At 38.2% G+C, this 13,825-nt stretch overlaps 2 protein-coding genes across 3 annotated transcripts; one reads left to right on the top strand and one right to left on the bottom strand.

The window, feature by feature from the left end:
• Nucleotides 1-3,855: 3,855 nt before the first annotated feature.
• Nucleotides 3,856-13,475, bottom strand: LOC108074201 (serine/threonine-protein kinase phg2). Of its 2 annotated transcripts, XM_070284612.1 has the most exons (7): nucleotides 13,148-13,475; nucleotides 12,912-12,981; nucleotides 6,667-6,835; nucleotides 6,304-6,599; nucleotides 5,421-5,678; nucleotides 4,378-4,509; nucleotides 3,856-4,274 (listed from the first exon to the last, which is right to left on the bottom strand). In XM_070284612.1, the coding sequence occupies exons 2-7, from the start codon at nucleotides 12,969-12,971 to the stop codon at nucleotides 4,176-4,178; spliced, it is 1,014 nt and encodes a 337-aa protein (XP_070140713.1). In that variant the 5' UTR covers nucleotides 12,972-12,981; nucleotides 13,148-13,475; the 3' UTR covers nucleotides 3,856-4,175. The 2 variants fall into 2 exon arrangements, with proteins under 2 accessions (XP_070140713.1, XP_041633085.1); XM_041777151.2 differs by lacking the exon at nucleotides 5,421-5,678 and having other exon boundaries at nucleotides 13,148-13,474.
• On the top strand, nucleotides 7,845-9,522 carry LOC108074224 (uncharacterized). The gene is made up of 2 exons (XM_017166168.3): nucleotides 7,845-8,145; nucleotides 8,212-9,522. Exons 1-2 carry the CDS (start codon nucleotides 7,942-7,944, stop codon nucleotides 8,398-8,400), a joined length of 393 nt encoding a protein of 130 aa, XP_017021657.1. The 5' UTR covers nucleotides 7,845-7,941; the 3' UTR covers nucleotides 8,401-9,522.
• Nucleotides 13,476-13,825: the final 350 nt, after the last annotated feature.

Here is a 13,825-nt window from a genome sequence, read left to right as displayed (position 1 = left end):
CTATCTTCTTATTCATTGCTTTGGCCGGGAAAATAAAGAGTTCCCCTTGTGCGCTTTAGTTTTTGGGGTTTCTGTGTTATTTACGGTTTCAACATAAAATATTTAAAGTGTTTAGAGGTTGGAATATGGCTTTGGAATTCCCTTTAAACATATAAGACAAGGTGGGTTGGAGTTTAAAAATATTTTTAAAATTATTTTCTGAACAAAAATAGATAAGTTATTATGTAGAAATCACAACTTCCCACGTTTTTACTACAGTTACAGGTCAAATAAATCATTTTTACAGTTAATATAATGAAAATTCATGAACTTCAATCAATTACTTTTTAATTGTACATAACTTATGATAATAATAATCCTTTTAGTTTATGTTTAAGCATATTTATCACCCAAATTTCTCTTGAAATATAATTATTCACCCTGCTTTGATGTGTTTTAGCCCCAAATTTAAATTCTCTCATTGCCTTAAATGCCACTCTGCGGTGGAATCACACGTTTCGGAAGCAATGCCGACTATAAAGGATAACGTTTCCACGAACTGAGTGTGTTGACACACCTACCTAGCAGCCCATGCGGCGACGACTAAGACAGAAAACGTAGACCGAATTCCGGGATAACAGGAATCCAAAGTTGGAGACGCCCGGAGACACGTGGCAAGTCGAATTTGCATATGCCCAGACACGACAGGTGTTCAGGCCCGTTCGGATCAACGCACCTTGCCGCCATCCACCACCACCTGTCGCAATGGCCACAATCACATTGCTTCAATTAAATGAAGGAGACTCATTAATAATGCAGACAGCGCATATTCGGATGACATATATATATATAGTATATATAAGGTAGCTGCACGTGTGTACAAGCAAACTTTAATGAAGAGCGACAAGCGGTGAATGAAAGGTTTTCCAGCATTTTCATTTTTTTTTTATTTTTTTAGTTCCAGATCTCCACATACAAGTTGCCGTGGAATTTATGAATATTTATGCTCGAGCTGTTTGTACTCGATCTGCGTAAGCTGGGCCGAGGAGCAATGAATATTTATAAGTGCCACAGTTAGTTACCTGGCGATGGAGGAGTTCGGCAGTTCAACTGGGATATCAAGCATACGCAGCGTTGGCCCGGCAACGATTTACCAAAGTCTGTGCTACGCGAACATTTTACACATTTTATACAGTTCATGCTGATTTCCAAAATAGAAAGGATAATTTATAATATTAAGGAGGCGATAGAATCATAAAAATTTCATTGAAATCTATATTTTTTCCAAGAAATATAAACCGTTAAAAATCTGACAAGTACTTAAAAAATACATTTTAAAAAAATTAAAGCCTTATACTTTTCAGAAAAAACCTTATTCTTACAATATATCCCACATTATTCTCAAAGAAAAGCCTTTTTTCCAGCCTTTCTTCATATTTTTAAAGCCACTTTGACTCATTAACTTTGAAACATAATGCAATTTAAGGCTTTAAACAACAAAAGACAAGCTTTATATTTTGGAAAGGAAATTAAATGAGAGAAAATTAGTTTCCTGCAATTAGGTAGAGTGCAAAGTAAAAGCTATATGAATGTGGAAAATTCGATTCGCTTTGCTTTAACGAAGAACTTAAAGCAGCTTTAACAGCTCAATTTGGAGTGCGGTCTCGTCAGCAAATTACTGAAATTTTATGTTGCCTACCTTTTGGGGAAGGCTCTCTAAAGAAGGCAACTTAATAAGGACATGTGTGTGTGTGGTTTTCTCGGTATATAGTATGTGTGTGAGCACACATTTGTTGAATGATTTAACCTAGACCAGCAGCTATTCATTCGTTCTTTCGGCCCACGTAAATTGTAGAACGAAGGAAAACCTTTTCAATTTCTCCACTAGCATTTCCCTTTGTACTGGAACTCTAAATTACGAAAATGTTTAAATGTATGCCCACTCGGACAGCGAGTGTGTGTGTGTGTGTGGTGTGTGTGCCTGTGTGTAAACATAATTTGTGCGGCACGTGCGTTAAATTTAATGAGGCAAGCCGCGACCCACGAATCGAGCTTCGAGTTGCGGCGCCTTTAACCTTCCGCCCTCTACTCCCGGGCCACAGATATCCTGTGGTCTCTGCTGCTCCTGTTTCTCTTCTCTTCTTCGGGCTCTGCTCTGAAAGGAAAAAAGACCAACAAAAATATACAACAAAATATACAAAAGCTGCCCTGTTGATTTTGGCCGGCCTTAACTATGCCAGAAATTATTGAAAATATATGTTTTTCTGGGCTCTTGAAGGAAATTTAAATTATGGCCCAAAAATAATTTCCTGTGGCTTAGTTTTCTGAAAAATGACCAGGAAGATTGTGCTCTATCACAGGGTTTTATATTTTTTGGTAAATATGCATGTGATTTCAGTTGGAAAAGCATTAATTTCAATTAAAAGGTCATTATTGTATGAGTTCCAACGTTTCCTGGAGGGAAATAAATATACAAAATGATTAACTACAAATTGCTTAATTATGAAATGGGAGAAATAATTCAAAAGCAAACCAAATTAATGGTAAAATGTAGTAAAGGCATACTTGAATTTATAAATTATTAATATATTCCCAGAAAATGCAATTATTATATGAGTTTATGTATTTTTTGAGTGGGAAATAAATAAGTCAAAAGGTTTAATTATTAATTGCTTAATTATGAAAATGATTCAAATAAAATTTATAAATAAATCATTAAACCATAAATATTGTTAAATAATCAACTAATAAATCGGAAACAAAACCAAATCAAGAAATCATTCAGAAAATAAATGAAATTTAAAGAAACTCAGAGCCTAGCAGTCCCTTCCATTCCCTCCCATAAATTTCTTTAGAAGGAAATAAAGACAATTAAGACTATATCTCCAGATTTTGCATGCCTTAAATCATGTTTTCTTTTAATTCCAACAGAGCTTCAATGTTTACCCAGTGCAAGGACAGAGCCTGCCTTAAAAGCCTGTTGCACATTCATTTCCGTGTAAAAGGGGACTGCAAAAAGGACTCTAAAAGGATGCCCCATTGGATGTTTAGTACACCGACTAACGGGCAATAAATTCCCGGTCAAGCACTAATTAAGAAATTTAAATAGCGGCCACTACACGAGAGGCCGCTCCCTAAACAAACGCTGACCCTTGCCGACTCGTCCTGACTCGGGGGGGGGGGGGGGGTTAAAAGAATAANAGCCCCCCGAGTATTTAAGCACATTTACACAATGCATGTCCTGGCTGTTGTTGTGCATTCATAGCCCCCCCTTTTACACTCACCATCTTCTAAATTTGGGGCACACAAGTGCCTGCGGTTGCGGAGTGTGAAATATTTTGCTGCCTCACACTTAATGGTGATAGTGTGGCGTCTGTGTGTGCCATATCTTGTCTGAGGTCTGGATCTCGCACACACGTTCCCTAAATAAACAAGCTTGGTTGGGTATTTTGCCAGCAAGCTTCCAAGTTGAATTTCCAGCGAATTTTCCCAGGCAATATGCGGATGCCATTTCAATTCATTTCCCTGCGCATTGTGTGTTGTGGCATTTGATTTAATGGCTTGAGTGTGAGGGACAAGAGATCCTTTTTAATCAACAACAAACATGGCTGGCAAACACTTTATCCGGAAACTAAGAGTTAAGTGCTTTGACCAAGAACTGACTCCTGGCACTGGTCTAGGCCAGAATTTCTTGGAATTCCCATTTTCAGCTCAAATAGTTGATGGAAAATTAAACACAACACGTGTCCCAGCACTTGCAACACTTTCAATTAATTTCCAGAGATTATCCTGTAAACGAAGAGAATTTCTGGGAATTTACTTAACTCAAACAGTGTGAATCAGTCGAAGGAAAAATATATATCAAATTTCAATCAGCACTTTTAAACCAAAGCCAAAGTATTTTAAAACTCTAACTTTTCACATATATATTTCAAGAACTCAATACATATTTAATGATAGTTATTAACTAGTTTTAGACTTTTTAACTAACACCCACTGTAAGACATTGTCTTGGAAAACTCAATTATGGCCGATTTCCTTTTGTCACTCATCTTTATTCAATACAATTGGCTTTGTCTTGGGCGTAAACGCTTTATTGATTTTCACCAGGTTGCAGGGAGGATTGGAGTTGCCTTAAGAAGGGCTTACAAATACCGTTAACTGGATTTCTAGGACCTTGGTCGTAGGAGCTTAGCTTAGGGTGCGTGGACAGCAGCGGGCTGTTGAGGAGGAGCCACTCCGCCGGTCAAAGCGCCCAAAGATTGCTGCAGGGAGCGCAGGATGCCAATGGGAATCTGTTAAATAAAAATATAATTTTTTTATTTAAATTCAATGTTAATATTTGTAACTGCTTATCTTTCGTTAAACAATTAATTTTAAACTTAAGTTTAAACTCACATCCAAAGCCAATCCCACGGGTCCCTGGGCCTGAGGTGCTATAAAGCGGTTGTTCAAAGCCTGAGGCTGAGGTCGCTGCACAGACTTGTACTTATGGGTCTGTACCACCTTGGCCGCGCTCTTCACTGGCACCTGTGTGCATAAAGATATATATTCATAAGTTAGGGCTAAATTTTTAACAAGAAAATTGCTTTCAAAGGCCAGCGAACACCACATGCACAAAAAGGAAGAAATTTTCAAGTTGGGTTTGGGTTTCGGGGTTCAGGTTGAGGAAATTAAAATTGTATTAAAATAAATTTCACTGAAATAATAAAGCCAGAACGCAATAGTAGCAGCCAAACCAACGGCAGCTGACCCAACCAACCCCTCTGTCCACATTGTCCGCAAATGTTTTCAAATAAAATTACAGCCCAAAATGTTATTTCGCCTCAAAGCGAAAGTTTTGTATCCAAAGAGCTCCACCAAAAAGCCAACAATTTGTGTACGGTGGTGTGAGGTGAATGTGTGTATGTGTGTGTGCCAGTATCTGTGTGTGGATTGTAATTGCACTGAGGATACAATTTTGGGTTAGAGAAATATAGTGAGACACTTGTAACAATTTAAAAATTCTTTAAAATAGGTTCACCCGTTTTTTAAAACCTTTTTTTTTATGAATAAATAAAATTTATATATATCTTCATTTAAAAACAAGAATAAACAATTTTTTTAAAGCTTGAAATTATTGGTAGGACATATTTCAGATATTCTTTATCTCTACAAAATAATAAATCCAAATAGACCTTAAAAATCATAATCAAATTCAATCAAGAGTCTTAAATAAAATTCACAAAGCGTAGTTGCAGGCTTTTCTTGTGCATTTCCCTTGATTTCCCCAAAATTCAGCGTGCTTTAAAGCCTTAATCTACATGTGTGCAATCTTAAAGCCAAGATATTCAAGCTTAAATTGCTTTTCTTCTCGTGTATCTGTGAGGTTGTGTATCTGCATCTGCATGGTGTATTTGTATCTGTTGCCGCACCGCATTCCCTGTTGTTGCTACGGTTACCTCAACGGGCGACTGTTGCTCGTCCTGATGCCCCTCCTCTTGTGGAATTTGCTCCTCCTCCTGCTGCTGCTGCTGCTGCTGCTGCATCACGTATACGGTCCGTTGCCTCACTGGACGGGGGCGTATGTGCTTGACGCGTAGGCGTGGCCGCTTGACAATTATCAAAGAGGCGGGCTGGTGTTTATCCACCGCAACAGCAGTGGCATCCGCATCGGCGGCTGCTTTAACATCATTTTCAATGATTTGGCTGTGGTCCGGCTAAAACATGAATGGCGGCATGGTGGGAGAGGCCGATAGATTGATTGCTTGCCAGCTTGTTATAGAGCCACATTGATCAATATTCAATGTTTGCAGTTAAATACTATTGGAGGATTTATAGCCTACCCGCCTGATGTTTTGTTTCCCAGAAATTGAGCTATTGAAAAGCCATATTACGGGCTTAAGTTGAACCTTAATTTTACTGTGAAAAAGAGCAACTTTAACCACCACTTAGGCTATAATTAAAAGTTTGCCCATGGAAAATATTTTCCTTGTAAAGTTTAAATGCTTTTGAAGCTGTCAGTTTCCGAGAATTTTGTAATCTATCGATTATATTGTTGACGGAATGTTTATTGTCTCAAGGTTATGACAAGAGTTGAAATTACTTTTCTGGGAAAATCTTGATTGGAAAATCCTTTGAGGGCATAGCAGGAAATGTCCTGGTTACTATAGTTCGTTAATGACAAGTTTTACTTTTACTTAGTGATTTTAGGGTATTTTAAGAAGTTGTAATTTTGTGCTTATTATTCCTTAAATTTTAACCCTTTTTAGGCTGAGTTCTTACCTAATTTTTCCCTGAAAACGTTCTCTTATTTTTACCATTTTAAATAGTTTTTAAACTTACATTTTGACTGATCAGTGAGTACTTCTTGGGCGGCTTCACCTTCTGTATGTGATTGCTGCCAGTTGGTTGAGGAGTCATCGGTGCCAGAGTGGGCAAAGAAGGATAGCCAGGATTGACAGGATCGTTAGGATAACCCGGCTGGACACTATGCTGCTTGGAGGAAATCACCGCCTTGCCTGGACTATGGGCTTCCGCGCCAATATAACCATTTTCGCCGACACTGCCACCCAAAAGGGCACTGGCGCCCACCGAGGGATTAGCCTGGGCGGCGGCATAGCCCACCCCAGAGGTGCGTCCTGCGGGCATAACAGGGAAAAGTGTGTTAAATCGAATCAATTATGCTAACCAGACTCCGAGACTCACCATCCAGATTGCCACCCAGACCGGCGGCGGCCCGGGCACCCCATGGAGTTCCGGCGGAGGCGCTGAGTCCACCGTGGGCTGAGTTGCCTGTGAGCAGGCCGCCCAGTCCAGCATCCGCATGGTATCCGGCAAAGTTCACGCCCACCTTGCCGTCGCGCAGGGTAATCAGCTAAGGGGGGAGAGAGAGCGGTAGGATGTGAGAATTTTAGCACAAAGTTCGGCGGCGCACGTTGCGTATACTTAATGCTATTCAAAGTTCGCATTTTGCCCTAGCAAAACTTTTCGGCCCAAAAGATGTTTGGTCCGCTTTTCAGCAATATAGTTGTAAAGTTACGGCACAACTTTGGCCAAAACCCAGAAAAACAGGCAAACACCCTTTGTGCCCCGGTTTAAGTAAGTTTATAAATATTCCTTGGCCCAAAGCATTGTGTTAATCAATTTAAGCGGAATTTCTCAACGCCTCAAATCGCCGGTGAAGGTCGCTGAAGTTCCGCTTTGGAAATGTTTTGTTTTTGTTAAATATTTGCACAGTACGTTTTGTCAGTTTATGGCATAGAGAATAATAATTAAAATGTCTAGAACTAAGATAAGCTGCTAGTAGACCAAGTTCGATCCGTAGATAAAACAAATTCCGGAGAGTGGTAACAGAGAGGGAGAGAGAGAGAGTCAGCGTGGGAGGGTTTTTTTTTGGTAGATTGTGGAAACTCGGTTAATGGGAGTGAAGAGAACGTTCCACATATAGTAAGTTATCAATAATTATGACACCTTTAACAGCTAGCACAACAAACCCAAAGCAAACAGAACGATATGGAGTAGTTCTTTATGGATTTTAGTGACCTAAAAATACTCTTTTCTGGCTTTGAGATGTTAAGATGTTTTTTATAAACGGAAATTATCATTTTTAAAGTGTGTTTTAGTCTAATTTATAAACTGTCTCAGTTAACTTAGTTTTTATATAAATTTTAAATTTTATTTTAAATTTAATATTATATGAATAATCACCCATAAAGTAAGGGTATCATCATAGTGACAATAATGCTGATGTCTCTAACAAAAACAAGAGAGAGAACGAGAGGCCATTCTGCCACCTGTCTGGCTGATAAGAGTCTTGCCAGGCCAAAACTACGACAATATTTAACTTGGCCTCCTGACGGCGACTCATTTGGGTTTCACACGCCGACAGCAAGAGGAGGAGGAAGAGGTGGAGTACTTGGTAGCCAGAATCCCAATCCAGAGACAAGGAGACGGAGACACAGACTTTGAAGAAGACGACGAATGGAGACACATGTTGTCATGTTGACAAGTGCAAGGGAGTGGGCGTCGATGTTGGCGCTGTGCCTGCTACTGCCCGGGCTGAGGGTGGGAGACGGTGCCTCGGTCACCTGGGGACATGTCGGCAAATATGCCAGCCCGTTGCTCACCGAGGATGTTTACCTAACGCCCTCGGCCCCCGGCCGGGATCTCGTCTACGGCTCGCAGGTGAGATTTACATCGAGAGCATACGATGCCTGCAAATTGCTTAATCTCCTTGGGAATCTCCGGCAGAATGCCAGCGATAACTACCGGATTACGGGTATTCATGTCGAGGATCTGGGCGGTGGAGCCGAGGCCCATCTTACAGCCGGTGGCATTGGCCAGAAGTTTGTGGTCTTGCGTTGCCAGAGGAACCAGACGGGGAGCATTGAGGGCCCAGCTCATCTGGAAGTGGCCATCTATGGCCTGGACCTAATCTAATAAGTGCTACATGGTGTGTGTTTGTGCTGTGTTTTTTTTTCTGTTTTACGAGAGTAAGCAGCACTCTTATGGACTCGAAGTTGTAAATAACAATTAGTGTAGAAAATCTAGGAAAAGATAAGAACGTTGAGAGAGGTGCACTGGGAAGAATAGGCTATAATTCTACATTTTAAAATATTAAATTAATAATTTTATTTTAGTTTAGATTCTAAATTGAAGGTAAAATAATGTTACTAGGGAAAAATATTTTGAAACATAGTAAAACTATATTTTTTAGGCTTTATTTATTATTATTTGATGTAAGTATTTTAATATAAAATGGCTTGTTACTAATTAAACTTAAAAAACCCAAAAATTACACAATTTTACTTTTAAAATTTTAAATCAGAGTTCTATACTTTCTTATTTTTAATGTATTAATATAACTCTGATTTACAATTTCCACTTACAAAGCTTTTAAAAACTGATCTGGTTTATTTCCCCTTGGAGAATATGCCTGACTAATTATTTATTAATATAAACAAGATTTTCCAGTTTAAAAAGTAAACAAAATAGACCCTGTAATAACTGCCAACAACCTCATGGCCTAAAGTAATGAATGAGATCACTTATTAACCAAGATAAAAGCGAAAATAATTAAAAATTACAATTAAAAGCGGAAAAAATTATTCAATGAAAAACTTGAACATTGCAAAGCTTCTATTTGTAATTTAAAGACCCTCTTACAATAATTAAAAATTTATGTTTTTCGTAAGACACCTTTGTAATCATTAAAAAACCTGTACTTTACTATCTGAAAATTGTTGCTCTTTCGACTGTAAACTTTGTCACTGACCTTGGAACTGAAAAGTTTGATAATACTAATTTCAAATGAAAAGTTGCAAAATGTCATAAAGTTTTAATGTCTTATTAAGACTGACACTGAGGTTGACTACATTTTAATTGAAATAATATGGAAATGAGAAGCGAAACTTTGTAAGCCAAATAAAACATTATTAAACAATATATTTCATTTCTTTCAAGTACATTTTCCTTTTCAATGATCATTTTTAATTATTTTTTATATATATTTATAATTTTTCATGTTAATGCAACAATAAAACGAACCATGTTAACTATTTACCAACTTTAAAACAATTTACTAAAAAATAGAATTACATATCAAAATGTTTCCTCCCCATAAACAATGAATAAAACCCCCACTTAGCTCGATTTAATTTATATCTTGTTCTGCTGAAAAGCAAACAAAAAGTTTTACCACTGGTTTTATGAACAAAGCCAGGCAAATTAATGAAATAATTTTATTAAAATAAAATACTGCACAATTTATTTTGGCCAAACAAAGAATAAAACTTTTGTTTGCCTGGCCAAAAACCCATTGTTCAATATTTACCGAGAATAATTTAAATGTTTTCACCTGTCCCAGGGAGTGAGAGTAAATTTATACAATTGCCATATTTGCACAGCAACCACAACTCCCTCCCAGATAAGGATCCCCGATATATCCAGAGAGTTGACAACCAAACTGCCACAATTGTGTTTGGCTAATTTAGGGTAATGGCCAGCGGCAGATTAAAGATTGCCAGGAGTTGGCTGAAATTCATAAGCTGGGGTCATGACCCGAGCCAAAAATATTACAACTTGAAGAAAGATCTAAAAGGGATTTCTGCGATTTCTTGGATCTCAACTTCATTCAGATATGGCATGAATAGCATGGCAATTTGCATGAATTCCAGGGAATTGCTACCGCAAATTGTAACCCCTGGGTCAGAGGGAAACCCTTCTCAGGACTCTTTACTTGCCCGCCACCTAATTTCAATTCCCACGACCCCAAAGAAAAAAATTATTTTGGGCAAATGCAAATTTCATGCATGCCTTGATTAAAATCTAATTTCTTATAGCCCCCGAAGCCGCAAACAGAAATAAACTTTCCCTAAATAAAAGCAAGACAATGGAAAAAGGTGCTAAAGGGTGTACAAAAAAGTGTTTTGCGAGAGAGCAGAGTGTGTGAAAATTCCATTGGTCAAAGGGGTTAGCCTAGCTTAAAGCCGTCTTAAAGGGCTTAAGAGACATTGAGTGACTTAGAATGTGTTTATAAATAAATCTCACTCAACTTAAGAAACCATAAGAACTAAAGCCCTTCGTAACTTTATATTCAAAGGAATGTTTTGTAATATTTTTAGGTGAGTTAAGGCTTTGTTTAGAATTGTTTTTGGTTGGTTTATAGTTGGATTATGAAGAGCAAATGTGTTGAAATTTAAAAATATTTTTATTTGTCTTCAAGCGAGCAGATAAATGTTGTTTAATTATATTAATAATTCAATTTGTGTTAAGGAAAGAAAGACTAATTTAACTTGAAAAAGAAAGCAGAATTGTTGGCAAATAAAGGAAATTTTTGTTTGTTTTTCAGTCCTTAATAAGTTTACAAAATGTTGAGGTATTATTTAACTACAGCTCAGAAAATATAAATCTTAAATAACAGTAGTATTTCCCCTCTGAGTACCTAGTTTCTCCTAACTTTACCTTCTGTGCAACACTGCGTATGAGTAATAAGCGTTAAAAAAATGCAATTAAATTGATATTAGTTAGTCGAGGCAGGCAAAGTTCAAGGCAGCCACTAAAACCAGCAGCAGCAGCAGCAGTTATTAAAATGATGTATAATAGTTGAAGCCCAAGATTAATGATAAGCAAGTGAGCCAAGCCAAGCCAACTCACGGAGGTAATTGCTATCCAGGCCCAGGCAGAGGCAGGTAAGAAAATCAAGCAAGCCTTGGCCTGTAATTACAGCTCCGTTACCGGACGTGGTGGACATTGTGCAACGGTCATGAGAGACCTGGCCAAAAAGTTCACCCTGCACTTTGGGCGGGCCAACAAAATTCGCATCGAATTTTGCACTTTCACCTTTCGACATTAATTTTGTGGCCACAAGCCGCAAAATAAAATCATCGCGAGTCACTGGTTTTGAAATCTGTGCTGCAGCATTGATTGCTGTCGATTTTCTAATGCAGATTTTCATTGCTTAAAAAGTTGAATTTATTTCAGAAATTTTTAATGGTCAGATTTTAGGGATTTTAGGAATGTTTTTTGAAGGTATCTAAGATATTTAGGGTATTTATTAATAGAACAAGAAAGGATGCTAACTTCGGCACGCCGAAGTTTCTATACCCTTGCAGATATTATTTCATTACATTTTACCTACGTATACTTATTATGTTTACAGTTTGACAGTTACAGTTTTGCATTCCCAGCTTTATATTTTATCTACATCTACCGATCGTTTATATGGCAGCTATATGATATAGTTGTCCGATTTTTATGAAATTCGTACCAAAATTCTGAAATAATAAAATAAGACTATATCTCAGAGTAGATGAAAATACGTTGAAAAACAACGAAGTTATAATTTTTTTTCTATTAATTTCCTGATCGTTCCTATGGCAGCTATATGATATAGTCGTCTGATTTTCATAAAATTTTTACCAAAATTCAGAAATAATACAAAATGGTCATATGTAAAAAATAGTGCACATATGTTGAAAAACAGCTAAGTTATAATTTTTTTTCTAAAAATTTATTGAACATTTGAATGGCAGCTATATGATATAGTCGTCCGATCCGGCCCGTTCCGACATATATAGCAGTGAGAGCATATAGAAGACTATATGCAAAGTTTCATTCAGATAGCTTTAAAACTGAGGGACTAGTTTGCGTAGAAACAGACAGACGGACAGATGGACAGACGGACAGACGGACAGACGGACAGACGGACATGGCTAGATCGACTCGGCTGTTGATGCTGATCAAGAATATATATACTTTATAGGGTCGGAAACGTCTCCTTCACTGCGTTGCAAACTTCTGACTGAAATTATAATACCCTGCAAGGGTATAAAAAGAGGATTTTCCAAGGAATTTACTATAAATTAAATGAAGTTTTATAAAATAAAAACTCTTTTGGCAAAGTTTTCCCTATAGTTCGACCATCTTTAAAGAGTCCAAAGTCTAATTTTTATTTATTATACATTTTCCATACCTCAATTTACCCTTTAAAGACAAAACTCAAACTCAAACAATTATTTCTCCCTGTTGACAACAGGAAATGCAATTCATTGATTGATCTATTAATCAAAGTTAATGAATTCAGTGTCAATTAGGGTTGAGACATTCAAGTGTCTGTGGGAAATATGAGTCAGCTGTGGCTGGAACTTTTAAGGCTGTGGCTGGAACTTTTAAGGCTCTCGAAAAGAGGCGGAACCCCGGGACTCGTTTGCCACATAAACGTGGCAGTGGCAGTGGTAATGCAAAAATAAATAGCAAGTTGACTGCGTTGTAATTAAAATATTTTCGAACCGCACTGACTGACTGACTGGTTTTTGGTACAAAAGCTCGTCCTGGCCCAACACTTGGGTCGGTAGAGTGTGCCCAGTGGCAGGTGTCAGTCGACTGGATGCTTTTAATTAATTTTTCGGAACTGGATTTCGGAGGAGGAGGGAAAATGGAATGGGACTCACCTGGGCGGGGATCAGGCTGGCCGTCTGCAGCAGGCAGAGCACTCCCAGAAAGACGAACATTGTTTTGCGGCTAGAAAACAAGAAAATCCAAAGACGGAATCAATTCCAGGGCTCCTTTTGTATGCACAACACGTTTCTCCCCGCGAATTCTTCCTCGCACTTGGTCTAGGGGAGCGGCCCAGCATAATTTCACATGCGAATCCAAGTTTTTCTGATTAATTAACGAGGCTCTATACCTTTGTTGTAGATCTTCTGCTGCCTGACTTGGCTTTTTATTAATTTATTTTAATTCAATTTTTTGTTGTTTAGAGGGAACTGCCGGCGGTTCGTTGTTGTCGCGTCGCGATTTCGCTTTGCACTGAGTGGTCGAGTGGCCGAGCGGCTGCTTTGAGCCGGGCTTAAACTTGAATTCTGCTGAAGGGGATAGCAGCCGTCTTCTGTCTACTGTACACAGTCTTCTGGCCGAGTCTTCTGGCTGAGTCTTCTCTCTGTCTGGTGGATGAGGCCTTCTGTCTGCGACTTGTAATGCCTCGCAAACTGGAAATGTGTCGCAATTAAATAAGCAGGCGTCTATTTATATAGGAGCCCGTCTTCCTCTTTACTTTTCTTTATTATACATATTTTATTATCTTCCCAGCTGCTGCTGTGCTTCTGGGTGCAGCGATGATGATGCAAGAATTTCTGAGTTATGTATACTGTATTTTTTTCGGCGACCTATTAGCACTTTGCCAGTCTGAGCCGGCACCTGTCCTAACAACTGGGTGAGAATTTGGAAAGATTTCAGGCCATCTACGATATGTGTCTGCCGAATGACAAAGCTATTTTTTGAGTCAGTAGCCAGTGTTCTGCTTTTTGTGATTTATTCAGGGGGAAAAAATTAAGTTTTAACTTGATTTATTGTATTAATTAGGTAA

This window comes from Drosophila kikkawai, chromosome 2R (genome assembly GCF_030179895.1).
Source record: "Drosophila kikkawai strain 14028-0561.14 chromosome 2R, DkikHiC1v2, whole genome shotgun sequence".
NCBI classification, from domain to species: domain Eukaryota; kingdom Metazoa; phylum Arthropoda; class Insecta; order Diptera; family Drosophilidae; genus Drosophila; species Drosophila kikkawai.
The sequence above is the reverse complement of the archived record's forward strand: the minus strand, read 5'-3'. Positions and strand labels throughout refer to the sequence as shown.